Here is a 17,432-nt window from a genome sequence, read left to right as displayed (position 1 = left end):
GTTTTTTTTGTTAAACAAATTAAATAAAAAAAACAATAAAAATATGGCAAAGCATCGTCCTCGATTGGTTTTGTTTTAAATTTTTATATGATTTTTATATGAAACTAAATAACATTAAATTATAATGTTTAACATTGCATTCTTATACTTTTTTAGTGTTGAAAAACACGGTATTTTCTAACAGTAAAATGATACGATAGTACTCTGATGTTTGGCCAGCACTAATTTTTGTTGGTGAAATCAAGTAAGAAAAGAACAAAAAGGCTAGCACTAAATAGCTATAGTTTAAAAAGGTATTTTAAGCCAGGCTTAGTCAGGCTTACTGAACCATCTTAGTAGACAATAACTCCTCTTAAAAAAGAGTTTAATGGCTTAAACTCTCTTTTTCTGTAAACTAAAACATGGCGGCTGTCTAATTGCGTCTTCTTGTTTTGCAGGAAAAATCTACAAGTGAAAAATGACTGGACGCGGAAAGGGAGGCAAAGGACTAGGAAAGGGGGGCGCCAAGCGCCATCGCAAGGTTTTGCGTGATAACATCCAGGGCATCACCAAGCCGGCCATTCGCCGCTTGGCCCGCCGCGGGGGCGTGAAGCGTATTTCGGGATTGATTTACGAGGAGACGCGCGGTGTCCTCAAGGTGAGTTAAGACAAACAGGTCTTGATCTTAATAATCCTAATCCGGAGTCTACCCGCACCAGGTATTCCTTGAGAACGTGATCCGTGATGCCGTCACCTATACTGAGCACGCCAAGCGCAAGACTGTGACCGCCATGGACGTGGTCTACGCTCTCAAGCGCCAGGGACGCACCCTCTACGGCTTTGGAGGTTAAGAGGTTCGCAGAGGACTCTCCGGGTCCACCACCTGAACCATATATAACCAATTGGTCGCTCTTCAAATCAATATTAAAAAACTTATCCAATAATGTAACCACGCATATTCCACTTCAACTCAAATTAAGGTCTTGCACAAATAAAGCAAACAATATTCAAGTAGAGCACAATAATGACGAAATCTTTAATGGTAATACAATGCTCAATATATTTTTTTGTACATTTTTGCGCAGCTTGGAAAATTGCAGAAGGTAGCAGAGCACTTGCAAAGAGTTTCCCCCCGTGTACTTCCCGAAAGTACAACTTGAAATTTAGCTCTCCAAGTGGGGGTGACCCTATTGAACGTCCGTTTGCACTGTTAGAGTTATCGGTATTGATGTTGGGCAGAGGTGCTGCTGCTCCTCCTGCTGCTGCGAATGAAATTTGGCTTGGTTGCCGTTTTTGTGGAACAGGACAACTATGAGTTCTGCTCCCTCTTCTTGCGCTGCAACGCCAGGTAAACTTCTCGAGGCGAAGGGAACTTTTCGCCCCCAGTATCGCCTCCACCCCCGCCATCACCGTCTCCTGCATCTCCTTGACCCGCAGTGGCTTCATCCTCGTCTTCGGCGCAGTCGTCCTCCGTGGAGAACGACTCTGAATGCTTTCGCCGCATAAATACCTGCATAGAGGAATACTTGCTTGACCGCGAGCTCGCACTGGCACGCAATGTAGACTCGGTATTCTCCGCCTCAGATTCCGAGTTGTCCACCGTGGTATCGTCCGTGGAGGAGCACTCCTCGTAGGTGGCCATGTACGACTCCATGCGAAGCTCTTCCTGCTTCGCTTTGTAACGCTGCCTTCCCGATTTATTGCCGCTGTTGCTTGCCTTGCTCTCCAGGCTGCTGACATACTGAGCCACATGACCGTCTCCGGATCCCCCACCTGCCCCACAACGCTTCAGAGCCTCACCTAGGCTCATGGGCTTCCGGCCGCCGTCACCCACGTAGCCGTTCTCGTGGCCCCGATCTCGTTTCACATGCTGATGCTCTTGCTCGTAGTTGTATCCAGGATAATCCGGGTTGCCCTCGCCATCGTGACGCCTGCCGGAATTTACCTTTACACTATCCCCAATGTCTGTTTCAAACTTTACGGCAGGATTAAGATTGAACTGGGGGAAAAGGAGGTTAAAACTTGCCACCATTTCAAAGGATCTGTAACTCACATCACGCTCGTTGGCGAACTCGTGGTCTGACTTGGACTCGCGGTTCTTGGCTTGATCCTTAAGATTAGCTTCCACGTACTTCATCTCGCTGCGAACCTTGCGCACCTTCAGAGGCTTGCGTTGCTGTTGCATTTCGGGCAACTGGTCCAGCTCGGACTGGTTGTATTCCAGTTGTTCGATGTCCTCCTCCTCCACTGGCTCTTCCCGCAGAGTTCTCAGTGTCTGAGGCTCCGGTGGCGAATGCTGCATCTGCAGGTGGGGAGATTGCTGTTGCTGCAGCTGCAATTGATTCAGCTGCATCTGTTGCTGCTGCTGCAATTGCAATTGCAATTGCTGTTGTTGCATCTGTTGCAGTTGCTGCTCCTTGCGCAGCGTGGCTATATCGCTCCGTGGCGAGTTCTCCGGACTAGTGACTGCGCTGTTGACCAGCCTGTTGAAGTGCGTCTGGCGGTAGCTCTGGGAACTGGACAAAAAAGTTAGTTTTCCCGACTGGGACATTCTCCCCCAATTTCCCCGATTCACTCACTTCTTAACAACATCATCATTCCTGGCGCCGTAGTTGCTCTGCTGTTGGAGTGATCCGCTGTCCGAGTTCTTCTCTTGTGACATATTTCCAGCATCGGAGGAGCTCATCAGCGAATGCAGTAGCTTCTCGTTCAGCTTCTCCGCCTTCTTGCGCAGAGTCCTCTCGAAGGATAACTGCTCCTCGAGAGCCTTGGCATGACTCAGCAGCTGGGACAGAGTGACCTTCTTGTTCTTGGGCAAGCTCTGCAGTCCGTTCGCAAAGCTAAGGTCGAATTCCGGCTCCTGCTTCTCCTCGGCGGGCTCTCCAAAGTGGTCTCGGATGCTGCGCTGCAAAAACTTGCTGATGCCCTCATTGTTGCGGGTATTGAACTCCGTGATGGCAGTGTTTAGCTCCAGGCAATCTAGTATTAAATTAGCCCCAATGTCCGTAAGGCCGCAGTTCTCCATGTCAACAGCTGCAAGAGATAGCCCATACAATTTTTAGACACACCACCCGGTTTCTTACTTTTAATCCATGCATCCTCCTTCAGGACCTCAGCGATAAGGCGAACGCCGTCGTCTCCGATCTCCGGATTATTGGCCAGCAGGATGACACGCAATCCGGATATAGTGTTGACATCAACGCTGCGATAGCGCAGGGACTTCTCCCACCCCTCGGTAAAGCGCGTGATCTTTTGCATCTGAAAAGGACATGGAAGTGAAATCGAGAGAACCTTAAAAAAAAAGTGTCGTTCTACCTTAATCATTTCGGCCACGTGCTCGGCCCCCTTGGAGGTTAGTCCGCACTCGGAGAGATCAAAGGTCTCAATGCGGTTCAGATACTTGGCCGTGTTGCAGACCACCTCGCATCCTCGGTCGCCGATGTTGGACTTGCGGAAGCTCACGGTCTCCAGGCACTCATTGTCGGCAAGGGACTGGAAAGGAAACGGTCTAAGCAGATACTGTCTTTGGATATCGGACTTACCTTGGCTATAGTCTCGATGTAGCTGTCCTGCAGTGGCAGACCCTCCAGCTTCAAAACACTTAAATTCTTGTTGCTGGCGACGCAGTTTGCAATGGCCTGAACTAAGCTGTGAAAGATGAATCTTGTGTATATGACGGGGCGCTGGCGGAAAAGCCGAGCTCGTTTCTCCGTGTCAATGGAATCAATGTTGGCTGCCAGAGATAGGAAAAATAAGTATAAGTACCTATAGTACCTTATAACCTTCTCGATTGTGGACTCACTTTGGGGATAGGTGCGTCGTAGACGCACCGTGAGTTGCTGAAGCACCAGGTCGTAGTGCAGTGCCTCGGTTAGCAGCAGCCAGTCGCTGACTGCCAACTTGTCGCCGCAGAGCTCAAGAAAAGTGGTTGTATTGGACTTGCTACGTATTTCCGGAACTGGAGTCAAATTCTTTGCCCGGCAGAGTTCCATGTAGCGAAAGTGAAAGGAGCGACTCTTGCTGGACTTCTTGACCACGGGCGGCAGGTTCACCACCACGCCGTTGGGCTTGCGCGCCAGTTCGCCGGTGCTTCCCTTTCTCATCGCCATGACTTTGCCTTGGGACATACTCCGCGTGCCAGTTGCAGATGAAAATCAAACTCTGAAAAGTGGAAAGAACCGAATAAGCATTAATCCAGAAATCCAGACCGTCCGGACATCCCCCATTGTTCAGTGGAGCAACCTTCAAAGTTGCATAAGCCCTACTTCCGGGGCAGCCCAGCCACCACCACCGGCTACCAAATGGGCACTTCCTCCCTTCCAGTACCATTCTTCCAGTGAGCGGATCAGCTATCGGCTTGCAAATTGTAAACAAACAAAGCTCCCCCGCCGATGGAACGCTTGCCGGTGGAATTTACGCTCGGCTAATTACTCGCGTGCCTGCACTGCCGCTCTCTGTTGGCCAACACGCGTTGCCATGGCTTTCGGCGACAACTCGAGTCTCCCGCAGAGCTTCCACCGGTTGCCAGTCTGCAATCGGCTCTTGGGGAAGACACTTCGAATGCGGTCTAAAGATCTCGGGCTTAACGGTGTTTTAGATTTCGAAATCCAAGCCAGGTCTTGGCCAAAACTACGAGCTACGATCGTGTTTTGGAGACACGTTCCTCCAGCGGGTAAAAGTGTCACCAGAGCTAAGTGAACTAAGTGAATTCCTACCGACCTCCCCCCCACTTGCAAGTCGAGTTCCGGTTCGTGCATTGCCCAATTTCGAAGCGTGCGACACGTTTATTTTACGCGGCTCCATTCTGTACTTCTGCACCGCCATATGGAGTTCATTCTATAACATAATGACAGTATGTGTTCCGCGGGGTTCTTGACTCATGCCTAATTACCAGTGACGTTGTTGTCGCAGCCTTTGGAAATGTGTCAGCCACGAAATTTGTCAGTTCTTTGATAGTTCTGGTGGTTGAGAGACGCTCGAGTGTGAAACTCGAAATAACCGAAAGTCGAAAGTAAGCCAAAGGATATTCAAAACAGGCTTCTCTACCGAAAGGATAATTGCATTTGCTGCTAAACGCATTGCATCAGGGGTAAGTAAGCAACCGGTTTTCAGGACACTGGGGTTACTTGGGGGGTTTCCTCGCATGGAAGACTTGAGGGTGAGTGACGAAGCTCTATGATCAAGCTGCAAGCTGCAACACCCCCGTTGGCTGGCCCGCCAATAAGGTCACAGCCCACTTCAAGGACTTCTCTGCTCTTCCAAGACCACCGACCCAAACTGTTTAATTGCTCCAAATGTAGAAACACTTGAAGCCAAATAGAAAAATGCAAAATTCGAGCCAGAAAAGGAGCCGAAGTGTAACGGACAAATTGCTCAAGCCAAGAGATTCAGGGCTCTTTGGGCTCCACTGGGGTAGTGAGACGGATGCGGGCGTCGCTTGAACCCGGGCTATGAGTCAAAACCAAGCTACCGCAACGGCCAACTCCGAAGCCCTGTCCCCGGCAGTCCCCAGCCACGGTCCCGGCCTGGTCTTTTGTTTGTCGTCGCTGGCTGCTGCTGGCGTTGAACTTGACTGTATATCGGAATCGATGGGCATGACAAAAGGGCCCTAATACGGGGGAGGAAGTGTTCAAATTGGAGTACTCGAAACGCCAGGCCAGCGCCCCGATTGTTTGCTCAGCCCGCGGGCCGGAAACTGGAGGCAACACTGGTCACAATACAACACGATCCGCGGCAATCTCAATCTGCATTGCCATCGCGATCTGTGCACTAAGAAAAAAGATTACTTACTTTTACCATGTAATATAGTAATGGATTAACTAAAACTACAATTTTTTAATTTCATAAAATTGATTTAGGTTTCTCCGTATGTACCATAAGTAGTAAATGTATGTGCCTGCCACTTTTCGACGGGCTTAACATTTTTAATATAATTAAGTAAGTCTCTGCCTGGCGTGGAAAGTCATGAACCGGCGATTAGGTGGCTGACATGAGCCGGAGAAAGAGCCGGGGAACTTGTCGCCACGAACAGCAGCAAACAAATCAAAATTGTTTATTGGGATTTTCATTTCTGTAGCTTCGCATTGGGCGAGATTACCTTGAAGCTGTTTGTTTTGCGGTTGCCCAGAAACCCACAAGAGTGGTATCCATTGGAGACTCAGAGTCCGCTGGCAGATTATGTGCAGGATTTCACTTTTGGCCAAGTCGGACACCGGGTCAGAGCTCGCCAAGCGTGAACCCTGGAACCAGAGTCATTAGCACCCAAGATCGCCCGGATTCACGATACATGTGTATCTCATAGGCTGAGATGTATCTCAAGTATCGCGGAAAGGCGCCGTCGTCATGGTGACTTGGCCAAATGTTTCGTTAGACCTTTCGGAGCAGCCGCTTCTGCCACACTTTCCACTTACGTAAATCGGGGGGAAATGGCAGACCCCGTCTGACTTTGCCGATCTTTGGCGGCGTAACTTATTAATTTGGCTTAATTCAGTGGGTTTTCGCCGTGTGGAAAATTGCCAGCAAGAAAGCGCCGGCAATGGGAGTGGAAGTGCGTTTGCCACTAATAGACTTAAGGGGTTACGCCACCCTGACCGCGTGGAAACGGGACGGTTTTTCAGGAATTTCTTGTGACTAAACTAGTTGAGATAGGATTTTTCCCCTTTTATTTCTATTTAATACAACTAATGAGCTTTATAAATTCTAAAAAAAAATTTGTTTTCAATTCAAAATGGCGGAGATATGAACATCGGCGATCATGGGTTTTTCCGGAGTGCTCCTTGATGGTGGGCATGATTCACGTGTCAATTTTCATCAGAAAAAAGTAAACAACATTTTTTTTTAAAAAGTGATAAATTTCGAACAGAGTGACGTAGCCGTTTTAGAAAAGAAGAAAAATTACGCAAATGAGAGCACTTCAAAACTTGACTCAATGTTTTGGGCAAAAAATTTCGTACTAAAAATTGCATAAAAAAATTTCTATCCATTGGATCAAAAAAATCCTACGTCACTCTGTGGAAAATCTATGTAAGAAGATGTGTTTCAATTTTTAAGTCAATCGGTTGAACAGTTTTTGAGTTATCATGCCCACCGTCTTGAAAAAAGTGGTTTCGAGAAAAACGCAAAAGAAGAAAAAGAAGTGTCTTAGGTGCCCTCCTGCAGTGCCGCCTTCAAATAAACATAACTTCTATAATTATCAAGATATTGTCTTCGGGGACGTCTTAAAATACGCGTAAGAATATAGTCTTTTAAATTAAGTAAAAAAAAAAAAAACGATTTTTTTGAAAATTTCAGGGTGGCGTGACCCCTTAATTAAGCCCATATGCGATTTTGAATGGGCCAATTTGGGGAGTGATATCTTGGCCATAAAGTAATACTTATACCCTAGCTTCAACATTTTCAATAATTTTGTTTAAGTTGGTAAAATTTTATAATGTTGGCAATCCAATTCCGATCCCAAACGTCGAATTAACCCCGATTCCCAATCAAGATATTTTCGAGTAACTTAAATAGATATAAATAAATATAATGGTCCATATAAATAGATATAGTGGTCCATATGGGGGAATAACGCGTTTTCAAGGGATATTTTTTTAATGCAGAATGGAGGAGAATCGATCTACAAATCGTTTAAGGTACTCCGCTTGAGAATCGGATAAGAATTGGGGAAGATAAAGCCATCACTGTGGACCCTATAGGGGAAACCCCCATTTTTAAGGGAACCCATCATGAAAAATGGACAAAAAATGTAAAAAATATTTTGTCTCAGAATTTTGATGCAGAATGGTGGAGTATCGATATACAAATCGTTTAAGGTACTCCGCTTGAGAATCGGATCAAGATTGGGGAAGATATAGCCATCACTGTAGACCCTATTGGGAAAAACCCCATTTTCAAGGGATCCCATCATGAAAAATGGACAAAAAATCTAAAAAATATTTTGTCTCAGGATTTTGATACAGAATGGTAGAGAATCGATATACAAATCGCTTGAGAATCGGAGGAGAATTGGGGAAGATATAGCCATCACTGTGGATCCTATAGGGGAAAACCCCATTTTCAAGGGAGCTCATCATGAAAAATGGACAAAAAATCTAAAAAATATTTTGTCTAAGGATTTTGATGTAGAATGGTGGAGAATCGATCCAGAAATCGTTTAAGGTACTCCGCTTGAGAATCGGATGAGAATTGGGGAAGATATAGCCATCACTGTGGACCCTATAGGGGAAAACCCTATTTTCAGGGATCTCTTCTCGAAAAATGGACAAAAAATGTCAAAAATATTTTGTCTCAAGATTTTAATGCAGAATGGTGGGGAATCGATCTAGAAATCGTTTAAGATACTCCGCTTTAGAATCGGATGAGAATTGGGGAAGATATAGCCATCACTGTGGACCCTATAGGGGAAAACCCGATTTTCAGGGATCTCTTCTTGAAAAATAGACAAAAAATGTCAAAAATATTTTGTCTCAGGATTTTAATGCAGAATGGTGGGGAATCGATCTAAAAATCGTTTAAGATACTCCGCTTTAGAATCGGATGAGATTTGGGAAAGATAAAGCCATATATTTGGGCCATATAGCTGTTTCCAGTCATTTTCCCATTTTCAAGGGAGTCCACGGAAAAAACTGATAAACAATCTTGTAAAATGGGCCACGTATTTGAAAGGTAGGAGAGGAGAATCAGGAACCATTTAGGATCTAAGGCTCCCCATTACAACCTTAAGGCTAGGGTTACAAAATATACATGAACAATGTCTAAAATTTTACAAAAATAAATAAAAGCTGGCTGAGGTTTGAGTTTTGATGCATCGAAAATAGTTTTGATAACCCCGATTTCGGCGAGTCCCACTTCTATGCCGTCCACCCGAGGCAGTGCAGCATGAAATTGCCTGAAATGGCCGTCCCTCGGAAAACTGAACCAACTGACCAAACAACCCAATTGGCGTCGTTACACAAATGCGCTGGCCACGGATGCATGGATAATTATCGCAGAGAAGCTGCCGCCCAAAAGCAGAAGCTGAGGCAGAAGATACACAATGTACCTACGAGATACTCTGTTGCATGCGGCGCGTGTTGAAAGCGAAATCGGGCGCGGATCGCAATGGCTTTTGAATCACTTAACCGTGATCAGCTCAGGCGACTCTCTAACGACCTTGTCTGCTGATTTTCCCGCCACTTGCAGAGATAAGTCCGAAGATGATTGCCCCAGAGGTTGATGCAACCTGGCTGGTAATGAGCTATCTGAGAGATACACAAATCAATTACCTTGTTGCGGAGGCATTTACGATCTGCTGGCAATCAAGAAATAGCCGCTTAATTGCGAAATCAATGAACCAGCTCTCCATTTGCTCCGAATGTAAAACCAAACAAACCGCGTTGAACCCTCGAACAATGGCAATGTCTGGCATTAATAATGCATATGTTTCTGCATCTGACAGATGCTGTCATCACAAGTGCAGCGATACCCGAGATACATTTTTCGCACGCCAAGTTTGGGAAAAGATGGAGCTTACCACCAAAAGTGAGGCAACGCCGAGGGCTGGGTTTTCCCAGATTGAAGTACGTGCAACTTTCGATTTTCACTCCGTCTGAGCGAGAACTCATCTGCAATTAGCCGGACAATTCGCGGTGGGACAAATGTGGAGCATCTGAACAAGCCAAGCCAAATAATTGGCGGGCAGTTTGCAAAACGTTCCGGTCGTTAAACCGCCAAGAAAAACAATAACACACCGAAGCATTTCTTCAGCGAAATTCCAGGTTGGCGCTGAGCAAGCTCTAAAAGTGGAATGTAAAGCCAACTAAATGGAAGTAAAGCCAATAAAAAGTCGACGCTTAATTAATTTGCGCATAAAACTTTCGCAGAGATCTTTCGCAGAACATTCGGACATAAGAACAAGCGGACAGACGGACACTAGATCGGACAGACATGTTATACCATCCATATAGCATATGTGGCGAGTCCATTGAGATTTCTTAACGTGCGACCTAATTGAGTTCTATGTGGCAATAGCAGAACGAGTTGTAGAATTTTCATTTCGGAACTTGGAGCTGGAGCTGGCTCTTCTCAAGCGAAACTGCCCGGGGTCACAGAGCACCGCCCATAAAACGGCGACACATGAGGGAAAATGGGTCAAAACTTCTTTCCTAACACTCTGCCTTTTTCTAGGTGTCGTGGCCCCAGATTACCCTGTCATGTGGTAGTCGTTTTCGGCTCCAAAGCAACACACACACCAGAATGCACAACGAACCGCCGACAGACATGGAGTACAAGAAGGTCCGCTTAAAACGGAACCCCCACCGAAAGACCCCTAGTGTCGTAAGCAGCCACCTTTATCAAGTCATCCAAGTCATAATACTCACCACACTTGTGGGTTCGGTCTCCTCCAATCGCCCGCCGCGGTTCGCAATCGATGGGCAGTCCGAGATTGTTTTGCGCCTAAAGGAGAGTCCTGAAACGAAAGTCGGTAAGTTGGAAGGTAGTGAAGCAAGTATTTCTCAAGAATTTGCAAGAATCCCCTTATTTATCCCTCTTAAGGAACCTTAATCTACACGTTAAAAGGCTATGACCCGGAGAACGATCCGCTAACCTTCGGGAAGCGAAACTCCCATGACAGCGAAATAATTCGCATAGAAAATACAGGAGGCAACGAAGCCAAGATATATTTGGCCAAGGAACTGGATCGGGAGGTGCAGGACGAGTATGCCATAGTACTGACACTGACCGACAGCCACTACAGTGACCAAAACTATGTGACGCAGAGCTTCCTGCTCCTGGTGGAGGACATCAACGACAATGTTCCGACATTCCTGCCCTACCAAAATGCCATCGAAATCGCGGAGGGAAGCCCGCCAGGAGTGGTCACCACTTTGGAGGCCACGGACGAGGATGAGGGAGCCTATGGGCAGGTTGTGTATTACCTGCAGGAGCTGGATGGCGACAATGAGGTCTTCTCCATAGCCACAAACCAGGGAAAGGGGGTATTGAGGCTGGAAAAGGAGCTCGATTACGAAAGGAAGAGCCTCTACCAACTAAGGATTCTGGCCATCGATCGGGCCAACCAAGGTCCAGTCAACACAGGAACGGCCGCTATCCTTGTAAAGGTGAAGGATCTGGAGGACCAGCCGCCCGAGTTCGTAGAGGTTCAGGCAGTGGCCAGGATAGCAGAGGATGCCCCAGTCGGCACAAGGGTACTCAGAGTCAGGGCTATCGACGGAGATCGGGGAATCAACAATCCTATAGCCTACGCCCTGGAGGCCAATGACCTTTTCGACATTAATCCACACACGGGCATAGTGTACACTCTGACCGAACTGGATCGCGAGGAGCAGAGCGACCAGGTCAACGGAGCCCACATCCTGCGGATCACGGCCACTGAGCTCTCGAAGACCAACTCCCAGGTAGCCTCCATGTCAGTCCGGACCGAGGTTACCATCATTGTGAGCGATGTAAACGATGAAATCCCCACTTTCGGGGAGACTATGTACCGCTGCGAAGTCAACGAGAACGCTCAGACGAATACTCCATTGAACTTTATGGACCAGGACGTCCAGAACGTAGTCTTCGATCACGACGAAGGAAACAATGGAACTTTCCGGCTGTTCCTCGATCCGCCAAATGACCTTTTCGAAATTGTGCCTGAACTGGCGGTGAATGAGGCGAACTTTATGCTGAGGGTCAAGAACTCCAAGTCGCTGGATTTTGAGAAGTTCACTGAGGTTAACTTCACGATATTCGCCAGGGAGATCGACGAGCCCAGTAGATGGAGGTTGGTTTGCGAAATACCTCAGTCCGAGACGATTCTTTAGCCTCCTAATATGTCTTTCAGCTCCGCTCACATTCAAATATTTATTCGCGACCAGAACGACAACTTTCCCGAATTCAGCCAGAGCATCTACAATGCCAGCGTCCTGGAGAACAGCGAACAGGGAACGATGATTGCTCAGGTGCAGGCGGTGGACGTGGACTCGGGCGACTTTGGCACCACGGGGATAAGGTACACCAACCTCAGAGGTGGCATAGCGCACTTGTAAGTAGATTCTGAAGCCAAAAATGAAGTTTTGGTGCTGTTTTCGGGAGAATTCCATATAAATGTATTTTCAGACTCCACCTGAACCCCATTACGGGTATAATTACGATCAGAGAGCCGGGCGGATCTGCATTTGACCGGGAGATCGTCTCCCGACACTACCTCACAGTGGAGGCCATCGATAGCGTCGGCCAAGGAAATAGGAACACGGCCCAGATAATAATTGACATCCAGGACGTGAACGACAATGCACCCACTTTCCCGCAAAGGCAGTACGAAACCAAGCTGCTCGAAAACCAGCCCGAGTTCGAGACTCCCCTCCAGCTGGAGGCCAGGGACGCGGATCTCAACGGCACGGAGAACAGCCAGGTGACCTACGAGATAGTGGAAGGCATGTATCGAGCCAACTTCACCATTGATCCCCAGAGCGGGTTGTTGCGACCGCTCCACCGCTTTGATTTCGAAGATCTGGTCGAGAACAGCTCTCAAAGGGGAGCCACACCCCAGGCAGGGGGCATCTCATCCAGCATCAGGGAGATCGATCTGTTGATACGAGCCCGCGACTCGGGAATACCGATGCTGTCCACTGTGGTTCCTGTGCTGATTTATGTACAGGATGTGAACGACAATCCCCCGATATTCCAGCGCAGCTTCTATGCGAAAACGGTGCCTGAGGACCTTCCTGGGGGCAGCTCAGTGCTCCAGGTCACAGCCGTGGATAGGGATGGATCCGCCCCCAACAATGCGGTGGTATATCGTATCCAGACGGGTGCTAGTGACAAGTTTATAATAAACTCGGAAACGGGCGTAATTTCGGTGGCACAGGGCGCGAATCTGGATCCCGACTTGACCGACAACAAAAGGACGCTCTATATTTTGACGGTGGTGAGTAGTCCTTACGTGACTAGTCCGACATTCACGTGAAAACTAGAAATAGATGACTTATAATGAACTATTCCCGACAGCTTGCTCTGGATGGCGGCTTGGGCAACTCCCAGTTGATGACCACCGCCACCGTGAATATCACCATACAGGATGTGAACAACAAGCCGCCGGTGCTTGGAGAGATGCCCACCCTAAAGGTCCTGGAGAACACTGTGGTGGGGACGCAGGTGTACCGCCTTCACGCCACAGACCCGGATCAAAACTCCATACTGAGGTATAAACTGAACCCGGATCACTGCGAGGCCCGCAATGAGGAGGGGGCTCTGGTAAAGAATAGCGAGTACGACTTCCTGGGTGCCTTTGACGTGGACGCCATCGAAGGAACTCTCAAGGTGATCAAAGTACTTGATCGGGAGAGGGTGGAGCACATCAAGCTGGCCGTAATAGTGGAGGATTTGGCAGCCGCAAAGGGCAGGCAGATGACAGAAGGTATTTATTAATTTTCTGCCTCGAGGTTAAGTCTTTCTGACAAAATCCTTTCGACAGGATTCCTCACCATCCATGTCTTGGACGAGAACGATAACAACCCCAAGTTCAGGCAACCGTTCTACCGACAATCCATCACCGAGAACAGCATCAATGGGGCCATGATCGTAAATGTTTTGGCCTCCGACGTGGACAAGAACCGCACCATTACCTACGCCCTTGAGGGGAATCCGATCTACCGATCCCTGATGCATTTAGATCCCCAAACGGGGGAGATCGTGGTCGCCAGTAAGATCGACCACGAGCAGCACCAATGGCTGAACTTTAGTGTCCGCGCCACCGACTCGGGTCTGCCCCCGCGTTCCTCTCTAGTGGACGTTTATGTGACGGTTCTGGATGAGAACGACAACAACCCGTACTTTGTGGGAGGCGCCAAGAACTACACCATCAGCGAGAATGCCCCACCGGGCACGAGGATTGCCACCTTGCAGGCAGCGGACGCAGACTCGGGAGACTTTGGCAAGATTACCTTCCTAATGGATAGGATCAGTTCTCAGGGAAAGTTCACGATAGATGCGGACACGGGGGTGCTGGCGGTGGCCGATCGTCTGGACAGGGAATCCAAGGACTCCTACAACCTAGTCATCGAGGCCTGGGACAACTACCAGTTTGGTTTCCTGGCTGGCGAGAGCCGCAACGCCTTCAAGCAGGTTTTGTAAGTAGATTTTAATCAAAAGAGATCCCTTTTGAGTTCTTATATGAACCCTCTTGTAGCATCTCCGTCCTTGACGAGAACGACAATCCCCCGGAGGTGAGTCTGCCCGGCAGCTGTGTCCTCATTACGGAGTACCATGAGTTGCATGAACGAGTGGCGAGCATATCGGGCAAAGATGCAGACGATCCCACCACGCCCAATGGACGTTTGGATTTTTCCATCTCGCAAGGAAACAAGGATGGTATGTGAACTTTTTGGGTGAACTAGGAGTCGGTAGCTCAAGTTATTTCTTCTGCAGGCACTTTTGAGCTGCGGCAGGTGGACCCCTGGAACGCGTACATCTTCGCCAGCCAAAGCCTCCGCAACCGATATGGAAACTACAGTCTCACCATAACCACCCGGGACCTGGGCACGCCACCCAACATTGTGCACAGCACTCTGGACATATGCGTGTCGGACTTCAATGACCACGCTCCGGTTTTCGTGAGGCCCCTGCACAACACCACAGTCCGGATTCCGGAAAACGCCACTGTGGGGACCTTGATACTACAAGCTTATGCCAGCGATGCAGACATGGGCCAAAATGCCCTGGTCAGATACCGCCTAAAGCCCGATCCTTTGGGCAGCTACAAAATGTTTCAGGTCAATCCCGACACCGGCGAGCTATTCCTTAGGGAACCTCTCAACCGAGAAAAGCAAAAGATTCATGAGGTATGAAGGGAACATTAGATTCCGTCCAATGCTAGGTACTAACCAAGTCCTTCCTTCCAGATCCGTATAGAGGCCTATGATCAGGGGTTGCCTACCTCCTTGAGCTCCGATCTGGATCTCAGCATCTACGTTCGCAATGTTAACGACTACGAACCGCAGTTTATTGTCAACGAGATATCCGTGAACTTTACGGAGCACTCGGATCCAGGGGCGGAGAGAATAAAGCTTCCGGACACCATAGACAAGGATCAGCTGGATCTGGATGACCCGAACGAAGCACCCAGCCAGGTGTGTTACTTCATAGTAAGTGGCAACGAAGCTGGCTACTTCCAGCTGGATCCCGATACCCACGTCTTGAGTGTCAGTCGCGAGTTGGATCGCGAGGTGGTGGGAAATTTTACTCTTTACGTGAAAGCGACGGAAAACTGTGGAAATGATTCGCTAACCGCTGGAGAGAAACGCCGCCACATGGGCATAGAGATCAGCAGCCGATTGGGAGGCCACCTGCATCACCAGCCAAGTGAAATCGATCGCTTCAAGCTCTCCCGGCAACTGAGATCCGCTGAGAGCGGCGAGTACCAACTAGAGGAGGATCGGGATGGAGATTTGGTGTCCTATGAAAGCTACGATGGCAGCCAGGAGGAGCGTTTTCAAGAGCCTAACCCTGAAAAGGACAGCACCGTTGTGAAGGTTAAAGTGAGGGTTTTGGATATCAACGATAACCCGCCGCGTTTCCGGTCGAAAATCTTCACCGGCGGCATCACCACGAATGCGGATTTCGGCCTGAAATTCATGCGCGTCGAGGCCACGGATGCGGACGAAGGAAAGAATGCCAAGATTGGGTACTACCAGGTGGGGGAAATCCGTCAGACTCTATCGGAGGGTCTGGAGAACGTCAAGAAGGCGCCCTTTCTCCTCGATCCGGAGACTGGAGAAGTGCAACTCAACTTCGACCCACAGAAGGGCATGAAAGGCTACTTTGACTTCATGGTACTGGCCAATGACACTCTGGGCATGAGGGATGTGGCCCACGTATTTATCTATTTGCTCAGGGAGGATCAGAAGGTGCGATTCGTGTTCCGACTGCAGCCGGATGAACTTCGATCCCGGGTTGATACCTTCAGAGAGTAAGTGAATCAAGACACGTTTTTCGACCTCAACCCTAACCGACTTAACTTCTGTTATAGCACATTGGGAAACATTACCGAGTCCATTGTCAACATTGACGAGATCAAGGTGCACGAGAACAAAGACGGATCGGTGGACAAGACGAAGACGGACCTGTACATGCACCTTGTCGAGCGCGAGGACAACTCCATCTACGAGGTCTCCGAGGTGCTGAAGCTGATAGACTCGCACATCGAGAGCCTGGACGGGCTGTTCAAGGACCTCAACGTGCTGGACACGCAGCCAGCGGAGGCGCAGCTTCTTACTGCGGGTCCTGTGCGCGGCCCACTATTCGTATGGCTGGTCTTCACCAACATGTTTCTGGCCACTCTCTTGGTGGTCACTCTGGCTCTGTGCGCCTCCCAACGAAACGGCTACCGCAGGCAGCTGAGGGCCGCCAAAGTGAACATATTCCGTAAGAAATAGTGAGTCTTAAAACCAAGAATCATTTTTTAATCCTTCTGAAACTCTTCAGGAGGACACTCATCGCTGTCCTTGCACCACACCCAAGAGCCAGCCACCCGCGTACCAAATACCAACAAGCACAGCGTCCAAGGATCAAATCCCATTTGGCTCAAGGGCTACGAGAACGAGTGGTTTAAAACGGAGGAGAGCGGCAGGTAAGTTATTAAAAATACATAATATTCATAAAGCCTAACCAGTTCTTTTAAACTCCAGCATTGGAGGGCAGGACTCTCTAGACGATAACTTTCTGGCGGTCGCCACACAGGACATGCAGGAAACCCTGAAAGGAACTGCCAAGCTCTTCGGCAACGGCAACGACTTAAACCGGACCTTTAATCTCTATAACCAAATCGACAAGCTGACAAATAACGCTCAGATTCTAGCCAGGAAACTGGAAACTACAGAGTTATAGCACCGAACAGTCTATTCTATTTATTGTACCTCCTAATGTTAGTCTAAGCTCAGGCTAGGTCTTTATTCTAAACCGCAGTGTAAATATATGATAGTGTATGAGGTAGAATTTTAGCGTTTAATAAAATTACCATCTAAATGGAAGCTTCTATTTATGAACCTCCATTAAACCGCGGAACTCCACATCGTATGCGGAGGATTCGAATACCCGAGGAGGAGATGATATAATGAACCACTCACCTGGCACGCTTCAGATCCTTGGCTAGAAAATACTGGGCAGGCTTTCGTGTTTCAGGAATGATAATGTAAAAAATATACTCAGGCAGCTCAACTGGGGGAGAGAAGGTGGACCGTGATAATGGACGACGAGGACAGGATGCAACTCACCACGGTGGGGATGCCCCGGCGCCGCTCTCAAAACTGGCGGCAGCTTACAAACGTAAAAAAAGATGACTACTCGGGGATGCGGCTGCTCTGATAGACATTTGTAAGCATGACACAACTGAAGGCAATATACTGACACGCCTCCTTAGAACCTACTACGATGACAACCGGAAACGGAATATGTTCGTCTTGCTCCAACTCACC

At 48.4% G+C, this 17,432-nt stretch overlaps 3 protein-coding genes across 4 annotated transcripts; 2 read left to right on the top strand and 1 right to left on the bottom strand.

The window, feature by feature from the left end:
* Positions 1–183: 183 nt before the first annotated feature.
* Positions 184–1,004, top strand: His4r (Histone H4 replacement). 2 transcript variants are annotated; one of them, XM_070281692.1, is made up of 3 exons: positions 184–293; positions 438–637; positions 699–1,004. In XM_070281692.1, the coding sequence occupies exons 2-3, from the start codon at positions 458–460 to the stop codon at positions 828–830; spliced, it is 312 nt and encodes a 103-aa protein (XP_070137793.1). In that variant the 5' UTR covers positions 184–293; positions 438–457; the 3' UTR covers positions 831–1,004. The 2 variants fall into 2 exon arrangements, with proteins under 2 accessions (XP_070137793.1, XP_017091246.1); XM_017235757.3 differs by having other exon boundaries at positions 224–244.
* On the bottom strand, positions 992–17,137 carry LOC108121557 (protein Cep78 homolog). The gene is made up of 9 exons (XM_017235752.3): positions 17,085–17,137; positions 10,338–10,426; positions 3,782–4,140; positions 3,522–3,712; positions 3,295–3,471; positions 3,063–3,237; positions 2,559–3,012; positions 2,033–2,495; positions 992–1,978 (listed from the first exon to the last, which is right to left on the bottom strand). The coding sequence occupies exons 3-9, from the start codon at positions 4,104–4,106 to the stop codon at positions 1,289–1,291; spliced, it is 2,475 nt and encodes an 824-aa protein (XP_017091241.2). The 5' UTR covers positions 4,107–4,140; positions 10,338–10,426; positions 17,085–17,137; the 3' UTR covers positions 992–1,288.
* Positions 4,556–16,984, top strand: Cad88C (cadherin 88C). The gene is made up of 13 exons (XM_017235748.3): positions 4,556–5,068; positions 10,144–10,441; positions 10,513–11,743; positions 11,804–12,004; positions 12,079–12,889; positions 12,970–13,378; positions 13,436–14,090; positions 14,150–14,331; positions 14,389–14,801; positions 14,862–15,928; positions 15,989–16,383; positions 16,444–16,588; positions 16,647–16,984. The coding sequence occupies exons 2-13, from the start codon at positions 10,213–10,215 to the stop codon at positions 16,843–16,845; spliced, it is 5,937 nt and encodes a 1,978-aa protein (XP_017091237.2). The 5' UTR covers positions 4,556–5,068; positions 10,144–10,212; the 3' UTR covers positions 16,846–16,984.
* Positions 17,138–17,432: the final 295 nt, after the last annotated feature.

Source organism: Drosophila bipectinata, chromosome 3R, assembly GCF_030179905.1.
Source record: "Drosophila bipectinata strain 14024-0381.07 chromosome 3R, DbipHiC1v2, whole genome shotgun sequence".
Classification (NCBI taxonomy): Eukaryota; Metazoa; Arthropoda; class Insecta; order Diptera; family Drosophilidae; genus Drosophila; species Drosophila bipectinata.
The sequence above is the reverse complement of the archived record's forward strand: the minus strand, read 5'-3'. Positions and strand labels throughout refer to the sequence as shown.

What these genes read in the sequence shown, in the direction of transcription:
- His4r (XM_070281692.1), top strand. Translation starts at nt 458, where the DNA reads ATGACTGGACGCGGAAAGGGAGGCAAAGGACTAGGAAAGGGGGGCGCC. An exon ending in AGACGCGCGGTGTCCTCAAG is followed by an intron (nt 638 to 698) that starts GTGAGTTAAGAC and finishes TACCCGCACCAG; the next exon opens with GTATTCCTTGAGAACGTGAT.
- LOC108121557 (XM_017235752.3), bottom strand. Translation starts at nt 4,106, where the DNA reads ATGTCCCAAGGCAAAGTCATGGCGATGAGAAAGGGAAGCACCGGCGAA. An exon ending in AATGATGATGTTGTTAAGAA is followed by an intron (nt 2,496 to 2,558) that starts GTGAGTGAATCG and finishes TTTTTTGTCCAG; the next exon opens with TTCCCAGAGCTACCGCCAGA. An exon ending in AGTTCGCCAACGAGCGTGAT is followed by an intron (nt 1,979 to 2,032) that starts GTGAGTTACAGA and finishes CTTTTCCCCCAG; the next exon opens with TTCAATCTTAATCCTGCCGT.
- Cad88C (XM_017235748.3), top strand. Translation starts at nt 10,213, where the DNA reads ATGCACAACGAACCGCCGACAGACATGGAGTACAAGAAGGTCCGCTTA. An exon ending in GAGTCCTGAAACGAAAGTCG is followed by an intron (nt 10,442 to 10,512) that starts GTAAGTTGGAAG and finishes ATCCCTCTTAAG; the next exon opens with GAACCTTAATCTACACGTTA. An exon ending in CTCGCAAGGAAACAAGGATG is followed by an intron (nt 14,332 to 14,388) that starts GTATGTGAACTT and finishes TTTCTTCTGCAG; the next exon opens with GCACTTTTGAGCTGCGGCAG.